The sequence below is a fragment of the Pteropus vampyrus genome, unplaced genomic scaffold (genome assembly GCF_000151845.1).
Source record: "Pteropus vampyrus isolate Shadow unplaced genomic scaffold, Pvam_2.0 Scaffold58, whole genome shotgun sequence".
Taxonomy (NCBI): Eukaryota; Metazoa; Chordata; class Mammalia; order Chiroptera; family Pteropodidae; genus Pteropus; species Pteropus vampyrus.
In genome coordinates, this window is record NW_011888839.1 from 5,694,946 (window position 1) to 5,720,661 (window position 25,716).

At 31.2% G+C, this 25,716-nt stretch overlaps 1 protein-coding gene across 1 annotated transcript in view; it reads left to right on the forward strand.

Moving 5' to 3' along the window:
• The window catches only part of ASCC3 (activating signal cointegrator 1 complex subunit 3), a 266,182-nt gene that overhangs the window by 35,872 nt on the left and 204,594 nt on the right, over positions 1 to 25,716 (forward strand). The window contains exons 5-8 of the mRNA XM_011360723.2: positions 13,136 to 13,256; positions 17,759 to 17,963; positions 18,658 to 18,799; positions 19,419 to 19,544. Coding sequence (XP_011359025.1) covers positions 13,136 to 13,256; positions 17,759 to 17,963; positions 18,658 to 18,799; positions 19,419 to 19,544 — 594 coding nt within the window. The remainder of the gene's footprint in view (positions 1 to 13,135; positions 13,257 to 17,758; positions 17,964 to 18,657; positions 18,800 to 19,418; positions 19,545 to 25,716) is intronic.

The following is a 25,716-nucleotide window of genomic DNA, read 5'->3' on the forward strand; positions in this document are numbered from 1 at the left end:
TTTTTTTTTTTTTTTTTTTTACAGATGTTTGAAGTGTTCAAGTAAGCAAGTCTATATCCATCTTTTCATTTTGGTGTCTTTCTTTGGTATTATGCTTATAAAGGCAACCCCCAAGACATTTAAAAAAAAACTTCCATTTTTTTAAAAAACATTTTTTCTGTTTAGTATCACTGGTTTGGAGGAAATGTTATTTGGATCAGATGTACGTTTTCTCTGTATTTAGTTTTTGGGTACATATCTGAATATGTCCTTACTGCATACTCTAAAATGATACGGTCATTTTCTCACAAGGTTCTTGTTACTTCCACATTGTCTATCATTTTTGGTAATTTATTCCTACTTTTACTTTATAAGAGATGAAATTTTTATGAGGAAAACAAGAATCATTTGTTCTGCTTTTAGCTGAACACATCATTTAGGAAAGGTCAAGACAGCTTAAGTATTTCTTTCACCTGCTGTATCAGGTCTCTTAAGTTTTATAATCTATATTGGAGAAAACACTAGTCCTATTTTTTATTTAGAAACTTGGTTGTATTTTGCTTTATTTCCTCTTTTCTGGTTTCAGTTATTAGAATGATGGGTTGAATATGACATGATTAAAAAGATAAATGTAAGTTCATATTATTTGTAACTGTGAATACTGTTAATTCCAGATAGGAAGATCTGATTTAGCAGCTGTTTTCATAAAAAGCAAATTCCATGTAAGTCAGCCATGGGAAATGGAAGTTCAAGTGGTTAAGAGTAATTGACTTTAAGGTTAGAAACATGGGTATATTCTAGCTCTACTGCTTATGAACTGTTCAACCTTGGCCAAGTCACTTCTCTAAGCCACAGTTTTCTTGTTACATGAAAAAGTGATTGGCTTACCATATAGATTAGCAGTGAAGATATAATGTGATGTAGTATGATATAAAGCATTTGAAACACTTAGAATATTGCCTAACAGATGATAAATAATCCATACATATTGGCTGTTATAAATAGCGTTATGTACCTAGCAAACAATAACATGTTGTTATTGAGAAAGTTGTCTTATTCATGGGTGATGATAATTCAGTTTAGCTCTTCAGGTTGTGCCGGGTCACCACACTTTAAGGGAGAAAGTATCCTAGTGAAGATCTGTAGAGGAAAATGGTTAGGTTGGTGAAGGAAGTGGAAATAATGTCTTATGATGAACGAACACTTGAAAACAGTTGGTTATTTTCAAGATAAAGCTATAGTGGGATAGGAGGATGGACATGATATTTGAAGAGCCATATATAGAAGACAGATGACCCAAGAATCATCACTAGGACCTCTAGGTAGAAAGTAAATGAAGACAGATCTCAGCTCAGGTAAACCATTATAACTTCACAGTTCATTAAAGAATAATGAACTCCTTTGTTAAGTAATGAGATCTTTTATTGCAGGTATAGTCACATTTGCTGAATGATCACTATTGGAATTTGTACAGAGTTAGATTTTGGTGACTTATTTAAGATATGGGGGAAAAGATTTTATGTTAACTTAAACTCACAATGAAGATTTAAAAATACTTGCTGTTTCCAGTTTGTGGCGGTAATAGATGCCAAACTATTTTGCTCTTAATTGGAATGGTTGTTCAAGTAGTAAGACATTTTGCCATAATACATACTTTTTGTCTTATTCTCCTCTGGCACTTTGCACTCATTCATTCATTCATTCTCTCTTGTGTGTCAAGTAATCATAGGTTTTGGAAGATAAACTGTCTAGTAAAGTGGTATCGACCCACTCTTGCTTTCTTAAGTGTCCTGCTCTTGGAACTTTCATATATGCATTTAAAAGAGGAATGGGCAAGAAAATTGTATTTGGTATAATGAATGTTATGATCAATTTGGAGAAACACATGGGCTATATATATTGAGAGATGTCTATAGTATATTGATATGGGAAAGAATTCTTTTTAGTAAAATAAAGGACACATTTCTCTGTTTTAATAGTATTTGAGATGAATAAGAAACATTTTGGATAATGTTAATTATCAGTATGTAAACGTAAATTAGACTACTAGATTTAGAAATTTCTGTAAACTTTTATTTAAAAATATTTAAAATTTAATGTGCTAATTTTGTTTAGCTTTATATATGTGCACATATACACACATATATACACACGTATGATAGCTAAAATTGATTTTCTCTAGGGCAATTAAAATCAGCATATTTTCTTATTAAGAATCAAGGAAACTCAATTTGTCATGTACATGAAAATGTAAAGTAAGCTTTTAAGTATATAGTAGTACCTACCTTTAACCTTTTTTACTGCACACCTAATTAATTATAGTATGTGGGGAATGAATATTGTTCACATTCCAAGTAGTTTTAATTAAGTTGTAAGTGACCTTGGTTTTAGTTTTGTTAAGTTATTGTGTTAGATTAAATACTTGTAAATGAGCATTAATTATTCTGAAAATATAATTTATCTAATTCTCTGCAATGCCAAAACAGATTTGCATAGCACATTTTTCTTGAGAGAAAAATAAATGCTAAGTAAGTGGTGTCCTAATTTTCATGGTTATTATTTTATGTTAAGACTTAATTTTGAAATGTATGAATATTTCATTATTTTTTTTGCCACAAACCAAACTAAGGATAATTTATGTTATAGAATACACTGCTTTATGTAATTATTCTAACAGTCACTTCCACATGGACTGTTAATTTAAAACTTTTTCGGAGTACTCAGTTTTTAACTTTTTCTTTGCTCATACTTCATTATTCTTAGTTTTCAGTATGCACGTCTTATTCATTTCACATGCAAATCTAAAATTGCTTACTGTCTCAAAGACATTCCGTAAATTGAATGTAGTAAGCATAAGCTTACTATAATGTATAATGTATGTTGTTTATTAAATATAATAGAGGTGTAGATACAACTCTAATTTTTAAAATATATATGTAATTAAAAAAGGAAATATGTGGATTTTCTTTATGGCAATCAGAATGCCTCCTCTTTTTCTTAGGGCTTTCTTGGATAGTCACTAGTGCATTATATGGATTTTCTGTCCTCCTACTATGCTTAGAACCCCAGCCTGAGTAGAGAATTTGTAAATTATCCTGTTTTAATACCTAAGGTTATTTATTCCAGCTTCATAAAAAAACTTTTGGAGCTTTTTTCTTTTTTATCTCTTTTTTCAAAAAAGTTTCTATAAGAATGTGATTCTGTCATGAAAGTTTGATACTAGTGTGCTTTGAAAACTGTCTTGCCTGGTGTCTTTTTGGAGGGCAGACTTTGATAACCAATTAAATTTTCCATTAGTTGCTGGTTTATTCATATTTTCTATATATTCTTAAATCAAGTTTGTAAATTGTTCTTTTCTATGAAATTAGTCATTTCATCTGAGTACTCAAGCTTTTTGCTATAAAAAAAATTTATTAATTTTTATTAAAAAAATTACACTAGCTTTTTATTTTGTTGTTCCTGTCTTTCAGCTTTTTCTCTTGACATTCTCATTTTTGCTAGAAGAGTGTTTGTTTTGTTTTCAGAGAACCAGCTTTTGGTTTTGTTGCTCTTATCTTTCCTTTTTTCCCCACATATGTTTTAGCTTTTATTCATATGGCATGTATTAGTTTTAAATAATAAGACATCAGGCAGTTTAACAATCCTTAGATACGTAAGAGATTGGGACAAGCCTGATGGCCTTCTAGGTACATCCATTGTATGAGACATATTTGTTTCATAATGTAAATGGGTTTCAGTAAAATTTTTAATGTTTATAACTGCTTGTTTTTTTCTACTATCAGTAATAATCATGATAACATTTGAAATACTCTGAAAATATATAGTGACTCCAAGGACATTTATTGTGTTTAAAAAATAAGGTAGATCCCAATGAGAAATTCCAAAAGAGACGCATATTTTTTGGGCTGGTGAGTAATACTGATAGAAGACAACCAAATGTTGATCATTAATTACCTCTTAGTTGCTAACTCATTTTCTTCACAATGATTTAAGTATCTTTGTGTGTGTATGTGTGTGTGTGTGTGTGTGTAAATGTATATACGGCATTTTGCTAGATAGTATTTGTTTAAAACACAAGTGGTTGGTTAACTCTTCAACTTTACCAGAATTTTTCAACAATAAGAGAATAATTACCTTGAGTAATAATAGTTTTATAATTCTTTTTTCCTTGAATACTAGTTTTATAATTCTTTTTTTTTACTTAATAGACTTTTAGAGCAGTTTTAAGTATACAGAAAAATTGAGCAAAAAGTATAGGGTGTTCCCATACACTCTCTTTTGTTTAATTAATGGAAGCAATTGCTTTGTTGGTCTCTTTGAGCTTCATATTATTTTAAATAAATCTGTCACATTGTTCCATATTACTTTCTTCTGGAGTGAACTGATGTTGATTTTATTGCCTATCATTGTTAGTGTAAGATTTCTTTGTAGGTTTTAGAATTTTAATTTTTTTGCTGATGTCGATTTGTGGCTTTTCCCATCTACATTTCTTTTTCTCACTGTCTTAGATTTCTGTATAATAGCTGTGACCTCAAGTATCATTTTGATAGTAGTTCTTTTCACCTCCTCATTAACAGGGGAGCCCCATACATACACCTTGTCTTCCACATAAGCCTAGCTCCAGTGCCTAAATTGTATGGAACAGTTTTTGTCTAGGTTACCCTACAGGAGCCAAACTCCTGGCCTTGCTGTCCAAAAATGGAGCCCACCTTGTCACTTTAGCCCTACTCAGTGCTTTACTGTTTTTGCTTAATTTCTGGTCCAGGGATATACTTGTCTTTAAGTGTGAAGTGTCTTTTAGGTTTTTTTCTCTCTCTCTCTCTTACTAGAAGAGTAAAGCATGAGTTTGTGTCATCTTTTTTTTCTTTCTCTTAATCTCTAATACTTGTTCTTAAAGAAGGCATCTTTCCTTTAAGCATAAAAGGGAAAAGACTTTTTAAGAAAATTTTAAAATGGTTAAAAGTAAAATACATTTTAGTGTTTTTTAAAAAAAGAATGACTGTTGTCCTTATAAGATCATCATATTTTTTATTGTTACAAACTGTTTAAGGATTTAGCTATATATAAACATTCTAAAACTTGAAAGTAGAATAAATCGAGTATATAGAATGTACATGTCAATTATACTATCACAATCAGTGACCAATATACACTTACTCAATTATTCTTTCTACTTGGGGTTAAAATTGAAATCTTAAATTTGTTCAAGATAATGGAAAATTAATCATGATGGTTCTGTTATTTTAATAACTACAACCTTAAGTATTTTGATGATTCTGAAGGGGGAAAAAAAACTACAAATCAGGAACTCGTTACTTATATTATTGTTAAACCTTACTTACATATTTTTTTACTTTGGTAATTTTAATCCTCTCTCCAGTTTAATATGAGTACTGGTTCTCATAACTTAGTTGCTTATGAATTTTATATTTCAACCAATACTCAGAAAAAGTGATTAGGGATTAAATTTCTGTGTAAAGAGTTTAGTGCCTTGCATATCCTCCAAATAGAAGGGTCCTCTGATAAGTGCTGTGATCTTTATTGTCTGTGCCAATAAAGAAAGAGGCTAAACATTATCACTTGCATATTATCAGTCTACCATGAAACACAATAAATAATTCTCATGTAAATATTAAATGTGTAATGAGGAGTTATGCATATATCTCTGAAAAACGTTTATTTTCTTTTGATATACAAGGAAAAGAGCTTACTTGAAAAGTAATACCTCACCTACTAACTCTGTTTTATAAATCTTACCATTTAAATGCTCAAGCACATTTTTAATTTCTGTGTGTAAGTTGCTATTCTTTTTCCTAACTAGCTTAGTTCACAATGCCATGTCTCTTTACTTGGAAGTTGGCCACTTTCTAATGGAGACCCTGCACTTACTGCATTTCGATCTCTCTTAACTAGTTCCCGTTAGGTATTAGGCTAAGGAACTTGCTTATTAACTCAAATGATTAAATAGTTAAAACATTTATTTATTGCTATTATGAAATAAAAAATATTAAAGTTACTAAAATAATTTTTAACTGATATACTGTTTTAGAAAATGCTGTATGTCAGAGTGATTCCCATGTGGTTAAATTGTGTTTGGTAAAACAGGTTTTCTTTTAAAAATAAGATTTGATAGAGGAAATAAAGTTTAAATTGATCATTGGTTTTTGTACTTCAGCTATCAGCTGATCTGTCTACGTGATAAGGGTTTTTTGTTTACATAATGTCTGGTATTCATTCCAAACATGGTAAATGTGTGGAAACCTGTTTTATTAAGTTAGTGATGCTTTATGTACTTAGCAGACAAAATGTGAAAACATTGGTAAATCAGAATCTGGTTTGTATTATTTAAAAATAAAACCTTTTCTGATTAAGTGGTATATGTTATTGTAGTACTTACTGATGTGGTAGATGCCAGAATCTGGATTTAGAAAATTCTTAAAAGACTAAAAAGAAGAAAGAGGAGGAAGAAAGTGAATTTCAAAAGGAATTCATTTGAAATTCTGGGCTTAAAAATTATTATATAAAGTACTAGATATGGGAATCTTAGGAATCCTCACTTACCTGAAATTCCTGTGAGAAAAAAACCTTAAAACCAAGTGTTTTTATTTGGCTACACATTCAGTTTAAGCCAACAGTGTGATGTTGTTACCAACTTATGCCTTGTTCAGAAAAGTTTAAAATTTAGTCCAAAGTTGTTATAATCTGTGTGTGATCTGCCCTGATCAAATTATATGTAAAATATTATGTTCAGTTTTGGATATCATTTATAAAGAGGCTCAGTCAAAGGTTTTCTAAAGGAACCTGGAGGAGAAAGCATCTAGAAATCAAGTTATCTGACTAATAGTAAGGAATTGATGGGCGTTTACCTGGGAAAAAAAGAAATTGTGAGTTAAGTGTGGCTTGTACTTGGACTTACCTTCAAATATTTGAAAGGCTATCTTGTAGAAATGTTATTAAGATCATTCTCTGTAATCCCGGAGGGCACAGTTAAGCTGTGGTGATTGGACTCAATATGAGGAGGGTATTTTTGACAATTGGCATTCTCTACCAGTGGCATGAGTTGCCTTATCAGATAATTCATTAGCCAGAAAAAATTAATCCACAGCCTTAAGTATTTATTAAGCATTTCATTTAACAGGCGAGAAAGCTGAGGCTCAGAATCCTTAAGAAAGTTGCTCAGAGTCATATAATTAGGAATTGGCAGAATTGATAATTAAACTTAGTTCTTTCTGATTCCAAGCCCATGTTTTCAACTGTCTTGTTAACTGCTCTCCCATGGCAGTAATAGCTTTTATGGGAGCTTCGTTTAGATGTCCCATAAGGTCCCTTCCCAAATGAGATTAGATGACCCCATTGTAATTTCTTGGGAAGGTGCATGTGAAAGCTGACTATGAGGAAGATCATTATGTTTTAGTATCTAACAGACTGAAGTCTAGACATACTGGAGGTCAACAGGAAGGTTGACTAGAAAGTTCTGATCTAATCAATGAATAAAGTTTTATTTGGAGCAGTGGTTTCAAACCTATTGCCTTTTACAGAACACCAGGATATATTGTATCTAATTTCACTGTTGAACCAAGAATTATTTACCAGTAGAAATTGGAGGTAGAATATATGCACACATATATTACAGTCATGAGTGCACTTCCATGGAAAAATGCTGAAGTAAATATGCATATCAAGTATTTTATTAGTAATAGTTTATTTCTTAATAAGTGATAGTTGATTATTAGATACTTTTGTATTGTTTTTTCTGAATCGTTCTATCATGCTTTCTTTTAAATGATAAATGTATCAGTATTATGTATATTTAGCAAAGATTCACTGAATATTTCTTCAGATCAAGACAGTGTAAAAATATACACTTTATGTGTAAAGAACTTAATATCTTGCCTGGGAAATAAGTAGTGTACAAGTGTTAGGTATTGTTATGATACACATTATTTGTGTACTTTTCTTACTCCCTTATTTGGTTATAGTCATTTATTTTAATACTACTAAACACCTAAAGTTAATTGCTTACACTCAAGATACTATGTTAAATACGTTTACAAATATGATCTAGTTTATTTCACAGCCCTGCAAAGGGTATGTATGTACTCTTCTTTATGCTGTACAATGAGAAAATGGAGGCTCAGAAAGGATATCTAAGGTCTTAAAGCTAGTGAGTAGTATAGTAGGCTCAGAATTTGAGCCCTGTCTGATTATTCTCCTAAACTGCTATACTAGCATTCGTAAATTTGTTAAATTATTAAATTAAATGGACTGACAAGGGGTAATATATAGTAATGGCTGAGTTGCTGATTTAGAATTCAGTTATACAAAACATGTTTTGAAATAGGAGCAGTGATGGTATCAGTGGGTTATACATAATATGTATTTCCTTAAATTCTAATAAAATACCAGAAATTTTCAGAAACATCATTTAACATTTTCAGAAAAAAATATATTAAATATAAATATCGATCATAAGACAGATCAGAAAACTGTTACATTGTGAAAAACTTTCATAACAGAATGATACTTTGAAGCATTGGAGTCCAAGCTTTTTTTCCTACCTTCTATTTTTGATAATGTATCTCTGATATAAGCGTACTTACTTAATTTTAAATTATATACATGTACTGCAATAACATTTATTATAAGACATACATGCAGTGGAGAATTAGAAAGGTGCTATTTTAAAAATAATATTTAACTTTATTAAAATTCTTTCTAGTCAAAGGTGACTGAATGTACTTCAGTATTTTTGAATCTTAATTTAACACTTGTTATGTTTTGACGTTCTGGTTATATGTTCAGTTCATTTAATACTTTGTAACAATGGAGAAACAATGGAGAGGCATTGGAGAGTTTGTTGGCATGAGGTAGAGGAGGGAGGTATTGTACATTGACCAGACTTGCATTTCATAAAATTCACTCTCATTGCTATGTGGAGAATGGATTAAAGTGTGTTTTGGATAGATGTGCAGAAATCATTTAGGAAATTTTTTGAGTGGTACATGCAAAAATGTTTGGTAGCTTAAAACAGATAAGCAGAAAGACTTGAAATCTGTTTACTGGTTGAGATCAAGAAGACTTGATAATAGATTGGATGATAGCTGGGGTTGCGTGCTGTGGGGTAAGGAGGTGTTAAGGATGCATTTTGGGCTGTGACTTACGTAACCTGAAGGAAGACCATGCCAATTATGGAAACAGAACATTTAGAAAATAGTGAACGGGGCGGAAAACCATAATATAAGTTTTGGACATGTAGAATTGTGAAAGGCCTTGAGACCTCCAAGTGGAAATGGTAACTGGGCAATTAAATAAATATATGGAGCTCAGAGGTGAGTTCTGAGAAGGATGTATATATTTAAAACTTTTCAGCATATGCTCGTTAATGCAAGCTAAGGGCTGGATATGAACAGCTAAGGAGAGACTATGGAGAGAAGGGAAAGCCTAGGATTAAACCATAAGGAACACCAACATTTAATATCAAAGTGAGCTGGAAGAGAAGACAGGATGGTAGCAGCCAGAGTGGTAGGATAAATATAAAAGCAACATGTCAAGGTTAGCAAAAGAAAAAGAGTGTTTCAAGAAGGATAAGGAGGATTTAGCAATGTGGGGTGATGCATGGAGGAAGATCATGCAAGGTGGGGCCAGAATAATATTCATTATCTTTATCAAATTAATGAATGAGTATCCTTCAAGCAGAATGGGTAATAATAGATAATAATATATCTGCTTTTGAAAAAGTTTGCATAGACATCTTATTTTTACTTTGTTTTTCATGTTCTATAATTTTTCTTGTAACCTCCTTAAAAATTTTAGATTAGGATTAAGTTCAGCACTCCACATATGATTCAATCAATGTAATGCCCTTTGGGAGGCCGAATGAGATTTTTGAGATATTATATTATTATTAATACATCAAATTTTTTCCTAGCCTTCATTGCATTTTTTATTCATATTGAGCCTGCAAATAACCAACCTCCTATCCTTTCAAGATTTTCCTTGGAAATTTATTTGTAGGACCAGTACACCTGAGTTTTTTAAACCTAATTGGGAGATTTTTATATTTGTCTCTTTTACTTCTCCTTAGGTCTGGCGAGATTATATCAGACTATTTAGAATATTTTAAAATCTTGATTCTATTAACACTTGAACAAATTTGATTTAATGTCTCCTAGTTTGTATATCACTGATAAAGTTTTAATAAGACAAGCCATGACCAATCCTTGAAGAACAATTTTAGTGGCTGATTTCTATATGGAGATTAATGCCGTAACCCTCCTAACCATATTGTTATCCATAAGGATACCTCGTTCACATCAAGATATTGTGCCTATTGTGCTATTTTTTAAAATGCCCATTTGATACGGAGAATGGTTGGTATCTCTTTTGAAAGGGGTTTTTTTGGAACTTCAGATAGACTTGGTTTTGCCTTTTAATGAATTCTTTAATGTTAACTAGATGGAAACAAATGGAACTAACAAACCTTTTATAAATATTGAAATTTTATTTGCTTTAACGCCTTTTTTTACTAATTAAATACATTTTTGACTAGCCTAAGTAGTGTTCAAACAAGATATTAACATGACCAGAATTGTGTTTTACTTAGAAATAATGTTTTGCCTCTAACTTTGAATAAACCCATAATCCAAGTATGTTTGTCATATTTATTCTGTGGTTTCACAAACCCTCAGCATATCTCTGCATACCCCAGTTTGAGAACAGATTTATAGTTTTTATTTAAGCTCTTTATCTCTCTTTTTTCTTAAACCAATTTTCATATGATTTATAGTATAATTTTCCATGGTATATTATTTAAAGGTTTATCATTACTTTATATTTTGTGTTTATGATGTAATGTCTGTGTTGGGAATATAGCATCCACTATAGCATTTTTCCTATTGGAATAAAAATGACATAACTCAGAATACAGTAGAAAGTGGGGATTACCTTTCCTGAGAGATTCACAAGCTACATTCATCTATTAAAAGTATTGTGAGAAACAAGGATATAATACTTTTAAAGTTAGTCTGCACATGTTCTGAAATAATTTTTTTTGGCGTCTCAGGATCATAGTCTGTTGGTTAACTTTTTGACTCTTTCCATTCATCATTTTAATTTGATGAAGAATTACTTTAATGAAAAAGTATTTATAATAACATTAAGAACTACAGGAACCTTTGTTTATTTAGAAATACCTTAATAGATAATAATGACTCTAATAACATCTACCAGGAAAAAGGATGTTATCTGTCTATTCTTATTGTGTATCTTTTAAATCTCATGTTCTTAGTTTGTAGCCAGGATAATGATACTTGCCTTTTTATTGTTTGAGACCTGCATTGTTTTTTTAACTCTATAGTTGATGTCTGTTTCTGTACCCACTGCTAACTTTTCCCTTCCTCTTTTTTTTTTTTTAAACTGGATAGCACTGGAACTTGTATCAGTGCATAACAGCTGTACCTTTACAAACAATCACTCTCACTGCCAAATTAGTTTGTAGTGCAAATCTTGAATGAGAACTGCACCTGCTCTCAGTGTGGATGAAATAGCAAATGTTAGGGAAAGCATCATTTTGAGATTGCTTTAAATCTGATGGCAGCTGATCTCAGAATTCTGCTGGGGATATTTCATCCTGGAGTCATGGAAGCCCTGCTATTCACAGCAAAACAGCCTTCTTGTCCCTGTTGCTAGATCTTAGGTGTGTTACTTTTAAGAAATCATGTGCTCTTTGTGCTGTGATCCCACGCTTGGGATGTTACATTAGAAGTTATTTTCAAAATGTGCTGGTGGTTTATTAAAATTATGTTGTGGATTAAAATTTTTTAACTAGACTCTATCGTGTGTAAACACTGAATTTCAGATTAAGTGACCTTGAGTAGCTAAGAATATGTGTAAGGGTAACTGCAATGAGAAATTATTTTCTTATGAAAGAAATGGTCTCTGTTTAAGAATTAACACATTTTTTGAGAATTGATAGGATATAAAGGATGTTTTATGATGTGTGTAGAGAGCATTTCCTGCTACAATTAGTTTGGAATGTTGGGGGAAAGTAACTGTGTAGGTATGTATTGCAGTTTTCTTTTTTGAATTTCCTGGTCCATTAATAGGGTATACCCTTAACATTAAGCACAGGGCTTGTGTTTGACTAAGAGCAATTCAAAACACTCAGTAATTGGGAAAATTATATTTAATCTTTATCTTTCAACCCTAAGTAATTTTTTTGTTACTTTTAGTATTTTAAGTCACTTTGGTTCATGATTTTAAACATAGCTTTATTGATATATAATTCACATACTAGACAATTCACCCATTTAAAGGATATAAATCAATGATTTTTAGTGTGTTCATAGATATATACAAACATCACTAAAGTCAATTTTAGAGCATTTTTATCACCTCAAAAAGAAATCCACCTTTAGCTACTGTCCTCCTACTAGTACATCCTTCTTCTCTCCCCCATCCCTAAACAACCACTAATCTGCTTTCTGTCTTAGACATTTCCCTAAAACCTGTTTCCTGACTCTGGAATCAACTTAATCTTTGGCTGCCATTCTGTATAGGAGAGTAGGATATGCATGGAAACTTTTTATAAAGTTACATAAAGCATTTGCAGTATCATGTTTTAAATTTCAGATTTATTAAGCATTAAAAATTATTAAGCATTTATAAATAAGACATTAAGCTTAAAAATTTCGCCTCATAATTCATTAAAACATTTTAATGGTTCTTTGACTCAAAATGATAACTGTTATATAGTAAGTTGTAAGAAAAATGGTACTTTATTTGGGAAAACCAGAGCAGTATGTTACAAGCAAATTAATTTTAGAATTTCATTTGGTTATATCAAGAAAGACCATGTGTAAGAATTTAATATTCTGTGATTTAGAGTTTATATACAAATCATAATTATTTTTAAAAATTGAATCATGCTTTTTAATTAAATAATTGCAGATAGCCTTTATAAAGTCAAAAGCTCCATAGCAATATGAAGTTATTTTTCTTTCCTAAGTTAACTTTTAAAGTTTTAAAACTGTGTTTTTCTAAGTACTTTTTGGGTATTTCTATATATAACTTCACACCTCTGTAGAACAGGGTGTTAATAACTTGACAAAGTTAATTTTAAGGTAACAGATCTTTTTGATTTTCTTCCTCTTATAAGCTATTTGAACTGCTGGGACCTGATGGACTTGAACTTATTGAGAAGCTTCTCCAGAACAGAATTACAATTGTGGATAGATTTCTTACTTCTTCAAATGATCATAAGTTGCAGGCTCTTCAAGGTAAGAAAGTGTTTAGTGGTATTTTTAATGTAAAGGAAAAATTCACTGGTTAGCGAATCTTTTTAATATAATTATACTTATAATATAATGAATATCCTTTAGTTTATTATATAAGTTACTGCTATCATCCTTTTAAGTAGATTTTAGATATGGCAGATTATGAAACAAATACCAATGCCCTAAGAAAACATTACGGAAAAGATTCTATTTATGTTTAGGTGTGGCTTTGTTTGTTGCAGATTTGAATAGACAAAAAAAATTTTAAAAGCGAATGTATAGGAGTTACTATGGGCCAAGTAGTGTTATAATTCTTTCCAACTATTTATTTTGAAAGTTTTCAAACCCGTTAAATGTACAAAGATAGTACAATGAACAATCATATGCCCTTCATGTAGATTCACCAGTCATCAACATCATTCTGCTTTCTCTTTCTCTCTCCCTTCTTCCCACTCTACGCACATGCACGCACACATATACACGCACATATACACCTACATTTAATATCTTTGCTGAACAATGACTAGAAGTTGACGGCATTCTAATACTTCACTATAAAATCTTCAGCATACATCTAAGAATGCAACAGTCACCTACTTGACTGCAGTACAATTATCACACTTAGCAAATTGAACATTTATACTGTCATGTATTACATATATTTTAAAACCCCAGAAGATTTAGGGAGAGTTGTCTAGGAAGCCAAATTATAAAAAAGAATTTGATTTATGATCAGTTTGGCACAACTAATGCCAAACTCGGGTTTTAGGTGATAAGCAGGAGAACTGAATTTCTTACCTTTATCCCAGTGTTCCTTGCCAGCCATATAAATAGTTACGAATTTTTAAAAGTGAGCATAAGAAATTAAACACCTTTCTTCAAACTAGTCAACATTTATCTTTCTTCTACGTAAGTCATGCCACCTTTTCCTTTTTCCTTTCATTTATGTGTATGGCATAAAAGGAAATTGCAAAAACAGCCTAGATTTAAATCCAAAAATTTTTATGCATTTCTTTTATCTCATAACATAATTTGATTATTGATAGTTGCCTTGAGTTGCTTTGAGATTTTTAGAAACTTTGAAGAACTGAATTTAGCCACTTTGTCTTTTTCCAGATCTTTGGTTTCTTTACGTGTATTGAACACTTATAAACTGCCTTGCTTTAAGAGGGCTCCTACCTGTTAAACAATGCTTAATCCAGCATTGCAATAAACCAGCAGAGTTTTGGAACGTTTAAAATGGGTATCTGTCACATGAAAAGGAATAAGTTTAAGTATTTAGTCTCATGATGTAAATTCTAAGAATTTGGTGTTTATTTTGTTAGCCTTCTAAGTTTTAATATAGAGATACTTATTGATTTCACCTTTTTATTTAAATTCATCCAACTTATTTTTTAAACTTTTTTTTATTTTTTATTTTTCAATTATAGTTGACATTCAATATTATATTAATTTCAGGTGTACTCACCTTTTAATAGTGTCATTTATTAACAAAAAGTTTAAAATGAGTTCAGCTCCACGTATTTTTTTAGCAAGCTGTAGATGCTGAATTAGTGTCTTACAGTTTCATTATATTTGTTTTTATATAGAATTTATACACAAAATTTATTTTATTAGGATAACTTTTTAGAAGCAACATACTTTTTAACTCAAAAACAAATACTAAATTTGAGTTATTAAAAAAGATATTTGAGTCTATGGCCATGCTACCCTTAACAAGCCTAATCCTGTCTAATCTCGGAAGCTAAGCAGGGTCAAGCCTGGTTAGTACTTAAATGGGAGACCACCTGGGAAGACCAGATGCTGTAGGAGTAAAAAATAAATAAAAAATAAAAAATAAAGGATTGTAAGCTGACAAGGTCCTTGTAATCTGTGAGGTCAACCATGGGTTGCCTCATCTTAAAAAAAAAAAAAAAAATTTGAACCATCAGTCTTCCCTTAAATTATGTTCTACTCTTAAAACTTAAGCTCGTATTCTTTTATTTTATGCCAGATCATTATGAACATTGGTACTATCTAAGAATAATCATTATACTATAGAAAATTGGGGGTATTTCAACAAGTCTTTAAGTTTTTCTAAGGACTATGATAAAGAAGCTGACAACCAGCTTATTTTAAGTTTTTTTTTGTTTGTTTGTTTTTTTAAGTAGAGTTTTTTGTGTACATGCAATAAAAATGATTTTCCTTAATTTTGGGGGGAGGGATAAAATACTTATGAAGAAAAGCTTCTTTAGACTCATTACAACTATTGTCATTCATCTTTTAATATAATTTTGTGTTGATGATCATTCAAAATTCTCTCAAAAATACCAAATTGTATTTTTATTCTTTATGAAGCTACCATAGTCTGACAACCACATCCCATTCTTTTCTTTGGTACCCAGAATCATGGCCTATTTGCCATATAGCATTTTCTAGCTTTCATATTGATTTTCTTTGAATCTTTTTATCCAGATATATACCACCCTACTCTATCTCTGTTCTTATAACCAAGAAATTAGGTGACAAGGAATTTAGATGACAAGTGGGTGGGTGTAGTGTACTGACTGCTAAGTTGAGGATAGTTGTAATTAAATTCTATTTTCGGGACTGATGTGGAGAATGTTTAGTGCAGGATATATCATAAAATAAAAATTAAGTTGGCTCATGCTGTCAAGTGAAAGTGGTTTGAGCAATTATACGAGACTTTTTTTCTGCTGTAATTGCATTCTGAAAGGATACAAGCTTCTACATTGTTCCTTAGTAAAATTTCATGTTAGAATTCCATTTCTACTTGTCAGTCTCTTCAGTTAGTTGAACCCATCAAGGTGAACTATACATTTAAACATTTCCTACTCTACAAATTTATTTTTTTTTATTACCCATTATGTTCAGTCTTACAGGATGTATATTCCGTATATTCTGATTGAAGCTTTAGAAAACTATCTGTGATGTAGACATATTTTCTTCTTATAATTTTAATTTTTTATTTGGATATGTATATATAAGTGTATATAGTAATATTTTGTTAGTGTCACATTTGTCTATAATATTAATGACATTAATGTAGCATTTAGTATGTCATCAGAAGTAGTTTCACACACAGAATCTTTAACTTTCATTTCTAATAAGTACATGGCATTAGTCACACATTTTTAAAAATTCTGCTTAATATCTGATTGTGTGACTTTGTAGTTTAACTTTCTTTTAGTTCAGAGTACATGTGAAAATTTTCAATATGCTGCATTCTTTTTCTACCACTGAAAGATAGTAGGTTCGAAATTCGGTCATTTTAATAGGTGTATATGATTTATTTAGAAAACATACTTTTTTTCAGAACTGTAAAATAAGTCCTAATATAAATGGGATTATATCTTCTGTCATAATTTTGAGATGTAATAAGTCTTTCTAACTTTACTTTTTGAAACTTATAAAAAGCCATTATACAGAAGGATTATTTCATGTGGTTGAGAATTAAAATGACTTATTCAAAACCATGTAATGAGATAATGACAAATGTCAGAGAATTGTGAAGATTTGACTTGAGATGAATTTAGAAAGCTAATTTTCCCTTCTTGGTGCTGTGTTTAATTTCTGCTTTGTTCTGTATTGTATCTTGGAATTTGATAAAATAATTTGCACTGTGCTCCTTCAGAGTATGGGCCAAGTCTCATTCTTCATTGTCTTCTTGGCCTAGTAGAAGTGCCTGGAACCTAGTAGGTCCTCAATACAAAAATGTATATTGACTTGAATTGCTTTCAGCAATATTCCTGTCAGCTGCTTTGGGGCTGCACTGAACTAAGATACTACTACTTGGAAAGATTTATTTAAACACAGAAGGTAATCCTGTTGGACGAAAAATTTTTCTGAATACTGAGTTGACAAACCACAGGTTTACATTGTACCTTGTAAACACAAGCTTTAATTGACCTGGTTCTCCTTACTGGTTCTGGCCTTTTTCCATTTTTTTTTTTTAAACTTATAATTCCATGAAAGGATAGACCATACTTTTTCTTCATTTGCCTTGGATATCTTCTAAATATATCCTGATCTAATGTTAAATTTTCTTTCACATATAAATAAGTAATAACATATATATAATTTAACGTAGTAAAACCTATTTTATAGGGAAATGTTATATCCAGTATGTAAAGAATATATTTTATTACGTTAACAGTAAATGCTAATTAGTATTGGTAACTATTATATATTGAAATAATATAAATAGAAATTATTTCAAAATTATAAAATCTAATTTTTAGGTTCCTTATGTTATATGTAAGAATTTATAACATTAAACTGTTTAATCTATAGGAAGAAAATATCCACTGACTTCTCTTAAGCCGCTATGTAATTTCATTTAGATATTGCGATTTTAAAAAACCTCTCCTTAAAACACATAATCGAATGTTCCAGTTTTTAAAACGAATTTATTAGAGAATTGTGCTATCTTGTGTTTCGATGGGGGGAATGATTTTCATAAAAGTTAAACTTGTAAAACATGATGTTTTAAATTTGCTTCATAGACAATTGCAAAAAAATTTTAGGAGAAAATGCTAAACCCAATTATGGTTGTCAAGTAACTATTCAGTCTGAACAAGAAAAGCAGCTAATGAAACAATACCGCAGAGAAGAAAAAAGAATTGCCAGGCGAGAGAAAAAGGCTGGAGAAGATGGAGAAGTTTTAGAAGGACTTACGTGCTTTGATCCTAAGGAATTGCGGATACAAAGGTAATAAAAGCCAGAAGCTGAAGAATGCTTGTGCTGTAATTGCTACTTTTATGTATCATTATCATTTTTTAGTTTTAATAATATATGTGATTCTTCCAGTCATGTTTTCTTACAAGAATAGAATTTTGTTGTACGAAAGCCTAATTTTCTGGGATAAGAAAGCAGGGATATGCTTAATTAGAATATTCTTGGTTGCATCTAGCTGAGAGATTTAGATTATAGAGGTAAGCTATTTTGGGGTGCTGTGCATACACCACTAGGTTAATATTTATGAAGCCTACACAAATTTATTTTGAGGCTTTTGTCTCCATGAATGAATACTTTTCCCCATGTTGTTATTTAGAAGTAGAATAATGGAGGAAAATGAAAAGGCATTACGCTTGATCTTGAAATATTGAAACTCATTTTTAAAAAAAAGTTTATACCTTGTTAAATATCTTTGGATTGTGACAAGCAAAGTTATAAATGAAGAACATTTAGTCAAACTTCTCAAATGATGTTACCTAAAAATGTGTTGATTCTTATATGGTTACATAGAAAATATCAGAATTGCCAATATCTTCCCTTGTAGAGTTCCATTTTCTTTTTCATAATGTAAGCCTACCTGACATAGTTATAGTGATCTTGTTTTACTATGTGCTTTCTTTTGCAAGATAAAAATTTCAGATTTAGCCTATTGTGTTTATATTTACAGGGAGCAGGCACTTATGAATGCTAGGAGCGTCCCAATTCTGAGCAGGCAGAGAGACATGGACTTTGAAAAAATACGTTATCCCCATGTTTATGATTCCCAGGCTGAAGCCATGAGAACATCAGCATTTATTGCTGGTGCAAAGGTATGTCATTGATATATGACCACTTTTGGATAATATGTCTATTTTTAGAGGAAATGACACATAGATTTTTCTTGTTTCCTTTGTTACTCTAGTACTAGTTAACTATGCTATGCTAAATTGTATTTTAAAATGCTGGACAAAATGTGATGATGCAGTTTATGTAAAGTTCTTGACACATAATAGGTATTCAAAATGTATTCTCGCATTTCTGCAAAATGTATTTATGGAACTCGTATTTTTGCATTTTAGTAGATTCATCGCTTTTTAACTAAACTTTACACTATATATATTGCACATTTTTATTAGCTTGTGAGTACATGTCTTAAAAGAATACCATCTAATTAATGTGTACTTTGAGATTCATCAACGTAACATCATTCATGTGTTATATGATACATGAATGCTGAATGTGTGTGTATGGTTTTTGTTTGTTTTTCTTTTCTTTAGGTTTCCTTTCCTTTAAATTAGCTAAATTTATTTTCCAGTGCTATGTCATAAATCCAGTAGTTTTTGTGTTTTCTCTCTCTTCCTCTCCCTCTCTCTAACTAAAGAATATTTATCGTAGAGCATTTGTTTTAATTTTTATTTTTTACTGGATTTTAATTTTTGATGTTTATAGATGATTTTGCCAGAAGGAATTCAAAGAGAGAATAACAAGATATATGAAGAAGTAAAGATTCCCTACAGTGAACCAATGCCAGTTGGCTTTGAGGAAAAACCAGTTTATATCCAAGACTTAGATGAGGTGAGATGATTATTTTATACAGTTGATATTTTTGATGTTTGATACGTTTTATGAATGGATTTGTATTGGGAAAACTATTTTAAAAGTCAGTTAGCTAATACAATAAAAAGACATGCCGTTGGTTCAAAATTTTTAAAAATGCATATATATTTATATATATATTCTATTACACATCAAACATATTTATGTACATTTTTTGTATATATTTCTATAACTTCATGTTTATTTTGATTATTTCAGCTAATATTTATTTTAACTTGTATAAACTGATTTAAGTAAAATATTTTAAAAGATTCATGTATTGTATCAATATATCAAATGGCCAACTTAGAATAGAATAGAATATTATTTGGGGAAGTAGGGACCAAATTTTAAACTATTTTACTTTATTTTTCCTCAACTTTTAAATTTTGAATAATTTCAGACCTGTGAAAAAGTTGCATGAATAGTACTATCCATATACCCTTTGTCTCCATTCGCCATTTGTTAAAATTTTGCCGTATTTGCTTTATTTCAAAATAAAATATTTTTAAATTTAAAGTATACGTATTATTTAAATTTAATATTTTCTATCATCAAAGTGAAGTTGCTTTATATATATGTACACATATATATCATAGTCAGTCAGAAATATTAAGTAATACAGGCAAGCAAAAAAGCAGCATAAAGCAGCATAATGAATAACCGCAGCCAACCAAAATTAACTCCATTCTATATATATGTGCGCATGTGTATTTTTTTTACAAAAACAGAATCGTATATGTAATTTTGTGTATGTTTGTATATATAGTTACATATATATTTCTTTGTCAATTAGACATTTCTGCAGTATCATTTTTATTTGCCATATACAGTATTCCATTCTATGCCTTTATTACAGTACTTTATTGTTACAACTTTAAGTTGTTTTCTACAATAAGTTTTTATAGTAGACTAAATCGTAATTAAATTTTATATTAGCGGGTTTCATTCTGTGCCTCAGAATTACCTGTAGAACTTTTCAAAATCCAAATGCATTGCCCCATTAGTCAAGATAGCTATATTTTGATGACTTTTGGAGTTCTGTAGGTGATTCTGAAATGCAGCCAGGGCTGAGAGCTTACAGAATTAAATAATGATATACATAAACCTTTTTAAACTAATCATCATGAGCATCATTATCATTAAGGTTTATTCAGAGTTATATATTAAATACTTTTTTCATGTAAAAATATCATTGATATTCATTGTCTATATAATGAATGAAACAGGCTTATTTTTCCTTCATACTTATTTCTAAATAAATACTTGATTCATTTTTATTTAGATTATTATAGGAGTAAAAACATTTTTCCGAATGGGCTAATTCCTTCTACAGCCCTTTCTTTGCCATGTAACTTAATATATTTATAAGTTCCAGGATTAGAATGTGGACATCATTGGGGATCAGTATTCTGCCTACCACACATGATATAGATGACCACAGTTTAACTGTTCACCTGTTGTAGGGCATCTGTGTTTACAGTTTGGGACTATCATGAATTGTATAAATCTGTTCAGACTGCCACAACAAAATACCACAGACTGGGTGGCCCAAACAGTAGAGTTATTTTTTTCACCATGGAGGCTGGAATTCCCAGATCAAGGTGCTAGCAGATTTGCTTTCTGGACTGAAGATAGCTGCTTTCTCACTGTGACCCTATGGCCTCAATTGGCCTCTTCTCTATGTGAGCTCAGATTGAGCAGATAAAAATCATTGATGTCTCTTCCTCTTCTTATAAAGACACCAGCTCTGTTGGATTAAAGTTCACCCAGATGACCTCATTTAACCTAATTACTTCCCTAAAGGTCCTATTTCCAGATATAGTCACATTGGGAGTTAGGGCTTTAACTTCTGAATTTGGGGTGAGGGGAAGCATAATTCTATCTGTAACATAGATAAAGCTGCTCTAGACATTGGTATACAGGTTTTTGTGTGAGCGTAAGTTTTTATTTCTCTGGGCTAAATGCTAGGTCAGTTTAGTTTTATAAGAACTACCAAACTTTTATCTAAAGTAACATTTATATCCCCACCAGCAATTCAGTGTGATTTAGTTTTTCCACATACTCACCATTTGGTGTTGTCACTATTTTTTGTTTTTATGTTAGCTATTTTAATTTATATTTTTAATATGTATTATTTATATTTATGTTTTAATCATTCTGATAGTGTGTAGAGCTCTCTTGTTGTGGTTTTAATTTGCACTTGCATAAGAGTTCGATAATAATTGAGAAGTAATACATTCAAATGCAATGCGTCATTACTAATACATAAGTAAACTATCTGAAGTCATATCAGTGTAGATAATGATTCCACCAGATGTCATAAGTGTGAAATAGACCGCAGGAGAAAACACAGGTGTTAACGGAATGTTAATTTAGTACATGCTTCTCTTGCTTGGATATTTATTAGAAAAGGTAGGAAAAGTGCATTTGAAGATGGTATCTTTCTCATTTCACTGAAATCATAATTACATGTCATTCCTAACAGTCCCACGGAACTATAGATAAATGCTTTTATATTTTCTCCCTGACCAGATGTCGCATTGGATAAATTTGTGCTGTCTTCTTAAATTACTTCTGTAATTTGATTAAAAAGATAAGGAGAATTTTTAAATTATAAAATGATGTACAAAACTGCTCTTACTGCTGTTAAATGGGTTTTGTACATTCTTGGAAAGGGAATAATATAAAAAAAAATTTAGATGGGTTTCTGTATTAGTCAGGACTCATTCACTTGGAAGTTAGAGAAATCAGTCAAAGCAAGCTTTAACAAAAGACAATTTATTGGCCTTTCTTAACTAGAATGTCCAGGAGTACAGCTGACATTGTACTGAGCTGGATATATAGGTTCATGTGATGTTGTCAAATCTTTTCCTTTGTCCTTGTCTCTCTTTTACTCTGCATCTGTCTCTCTCTCTCTCTCTTCATTTTCTTCTCTTATTTTCTTTCTCTTTCCCTGTATTTCTTCCTCCATCTTCTTTACCCTCTCCACTCCCCTTTCTGATTCTTTGGTTCTTTTCATCCCCTGACTTCCAAATAGACTTTCTCCAGGTAACCAGGGAAAAATATATGACGATCACTCCAAACATTTCTGCTTACCCTGTACCCTAATCCAAAAGGCAAGAGGGTTTTCCCCGCGAGTTCTGCCAGAAGAAAACTCCTGGGATGAACTCTAACTTTCCAGCTTGGGTCACCAGTTCATTTCTTAATCAACTGCTTTCCCTCTGGTGGGAGTGTGGGGCTCTTATTGACCATGACTACTCACTTTTGTATCTTCATTGTCGGCCCCCATGAGCCAGCAGGAGCCAAGGAGGAATTTTCCAAAAGAAAGATGGGTACTGTTACTGAAATGTAGAATGAGAAAGATGCAAAGCAAACAGAACTATCTCTTTGATATTTTGAAAAAAAGAGGTTCGTCTTTTCATTAGTGTTAAATAGGTTGATTTCTGTCTATTTTCACAGTTGGGAGGTATGTTTTTTTTAAATTGCCAATAGAATATTATTTAGCAAAAATGGAATACTGACCCAAATGTAACATCTGGTTTGGAAAGGTAATATAAAAAAGATGCATATAATGTTTCATTTGAGAAGTTAAGAAAGTTGAGTTGTATAAAATCCGAATATAGAGAATTTGAGGTTTTCTATGACCCTAGTTCTTGAATCCCATGCTTAAAGGCTAGGTTCTGGGAGAAATAACAAAAAGGATATTATGCCTGATCTTAAGTTACTTAGTGTAGTGTATCTGCCCCACACCATTTGCATGGAAATAACTGATACAGTAGGGGTGTATAAGACTCTATGGCAGCACAGAGAAGGCAGACTAATGAGTGCACAGATGAAGCCTTCATAGAGGTGAATGTTGAATGCATAGGATTTTGCCAGATAGACAAAGCGGGTGGGGTGTATCCCAGGCAGAGGATGCACCAAGAAACACTTCGTGTCCTAGAAACAGATATTTCAGTCTTATTAGCATGCGAGCTATATGTGGAGAGTGGCTGCAAATAAAAAGAGACTTTGTACACAAAGAGCTTTGAAAAATGCTAAAGACTCAATATTGTTGGAAATACTACTTAAAAATAGTTATCAAGTGTTTTCACTTAGAGGTATTACTCTGGTTGCAATGCTCAACTGAAGGTTTGAATAGAGCTGCTGCAGTAGTTCAAGAGAGAAATGTTGCAAGCGTGAATTAAGAAAGTGGCAGCCTATATGAAAAATAGGACAATGAACAATAATTTAGCTACTAATATATATAAGATCTGATGATTGATTAATTAGAGTGGATGAAGTGGAGAGAAGAATCTAGAATGACATCCAGGGCAACATGGGTGAGTGATAGTATCATTTATTAAGATGAAGAATAAGAAAAGGAAAAGATTTGTACATGTTAAGTCTAGGAGGCAACATGCTATGTTGGTTAAGAGCATGATATGTTAAGGCCTCTGAATCCAGGCTGACAGAGTTTGACTTGGCTCCCCACATTCTAGCTTTGAGGCTTTGGGCAGGTACTCTCCATGATCTAGTGTTTCATTTGTTAAATTGGGATAACAGTATTTACCTCATAGTTTTATTATGAGGATTAAATTAATATATGTAAAACACTTGAACGAATGTTCAGTACTTATACATTTTAGCTAAAATGTTAGCTTAAAATGATAAATGTAATAATGAAAACTGACATGGTGAGATCAGTCAGAGTATGGGTAAAATGAGGACTTATCATTACTTTGGAAATTATGTGTTTTTTTTAATATTTATATATATAATTTGGAAATTATATTTATGCCATTCACCTACTCTTTCATCCCAAACACATGTAGAGTAGTATTGGATTCTACACAGAAAATCAGGAAGACCTAAATATCATAGTCACTGTATTAGACATCTGGAGTAGTTTCTGATTAACTGATAGAAACTAAAGAAAACAGTCATAATTATTGACATCTGTGGTTTTCTCAAGATTGACAGTTTGGAAAAAGTCAAATAGAATAAGCAAAAAAAGTGTTACTTTTTCTTTAGTTTTACTTTTATTCTCTGAACCTGAGGGAATCCTACAACTAAAGGATTTCTTGACATGGTTTGATTTAATCAAATTACAAAGGCAGGAAATCTAAAAGAAGCATCCAGAAAAACTCTTCAGGATATGGATCTTTTTCATGAGATCAACTTGAACAGGATGAAATGTCACTAAAACCTATACATCCTCCTGAATAAAAAGCTTTCCTGAAACTTCCCACAAGCTCCTTATTACACTATCTAGCATATTATCAATTTCATCAGAACCTGGGCCTTGAATCACTCACTGTCTTTTTAGGAGGTGGTATCATGAAATAATAACAAATATAAAGTTTAAAGCTGAAAAGTAAGCTTATGCTCTTTTTTCACATTGATAAAGATCTTAGCAAAGAAGATTTTATAAATTTCATGAGGAAGGAAGCAATATAGCACAAATTTAATTTCTAATCATTTTAACAAATTCTAATTTCTCTTGATACATACCCAATATCACCTGGCAATTGGAGCCATGAAATTCTGATTCTGTTTGCTGCTGTATTTGTTTGTCAGAGTTTTTTAGTACTTATTACCACTAGAACAAATAAATGAATAAACAAACATGTAAATGTAGACTATCTCTATTATTTGTTTTAAATCCCACAATACATTGTTATTCTTTTTCTATGGCAGTCTTTTTTATGGTATCTAAATAATAACCAGGAAAAAAAAGGGTTTTTATACTTGTGTATCTACGTAGTACCCTTTATACCTTTGTGTAGATCTGGATTTCTATCTGGTATTCACTTCTTGTAGTGCAGGCCTGTTAGTGATGAATTCTTTCAGCTTTGTATATCAGAAAAAGTCTTCATTTTTGTCTTTGTTCTTGAAAGATATTTCACTTGATATAGAATTCTAGGTTGAGAAAAAATTTTTTCACAGTAGTTACAGATGTGACTGCTTTGTCTTGCTTACATTGTTTCTGATAAGTATGCTCTCATTCTTAATCTTCCTCAGTATGTAGCATGTCCTTTTTTCTGGTTGATTGTTGAGATTTTCCCTTTATCACTGGTTTTAGGCAGTTTGATTATGATATGACTTTGTATTAGCTTTCTGTTAGTGTATTAGAAATTAACAATAATTTACTGACCTAAAACATCCA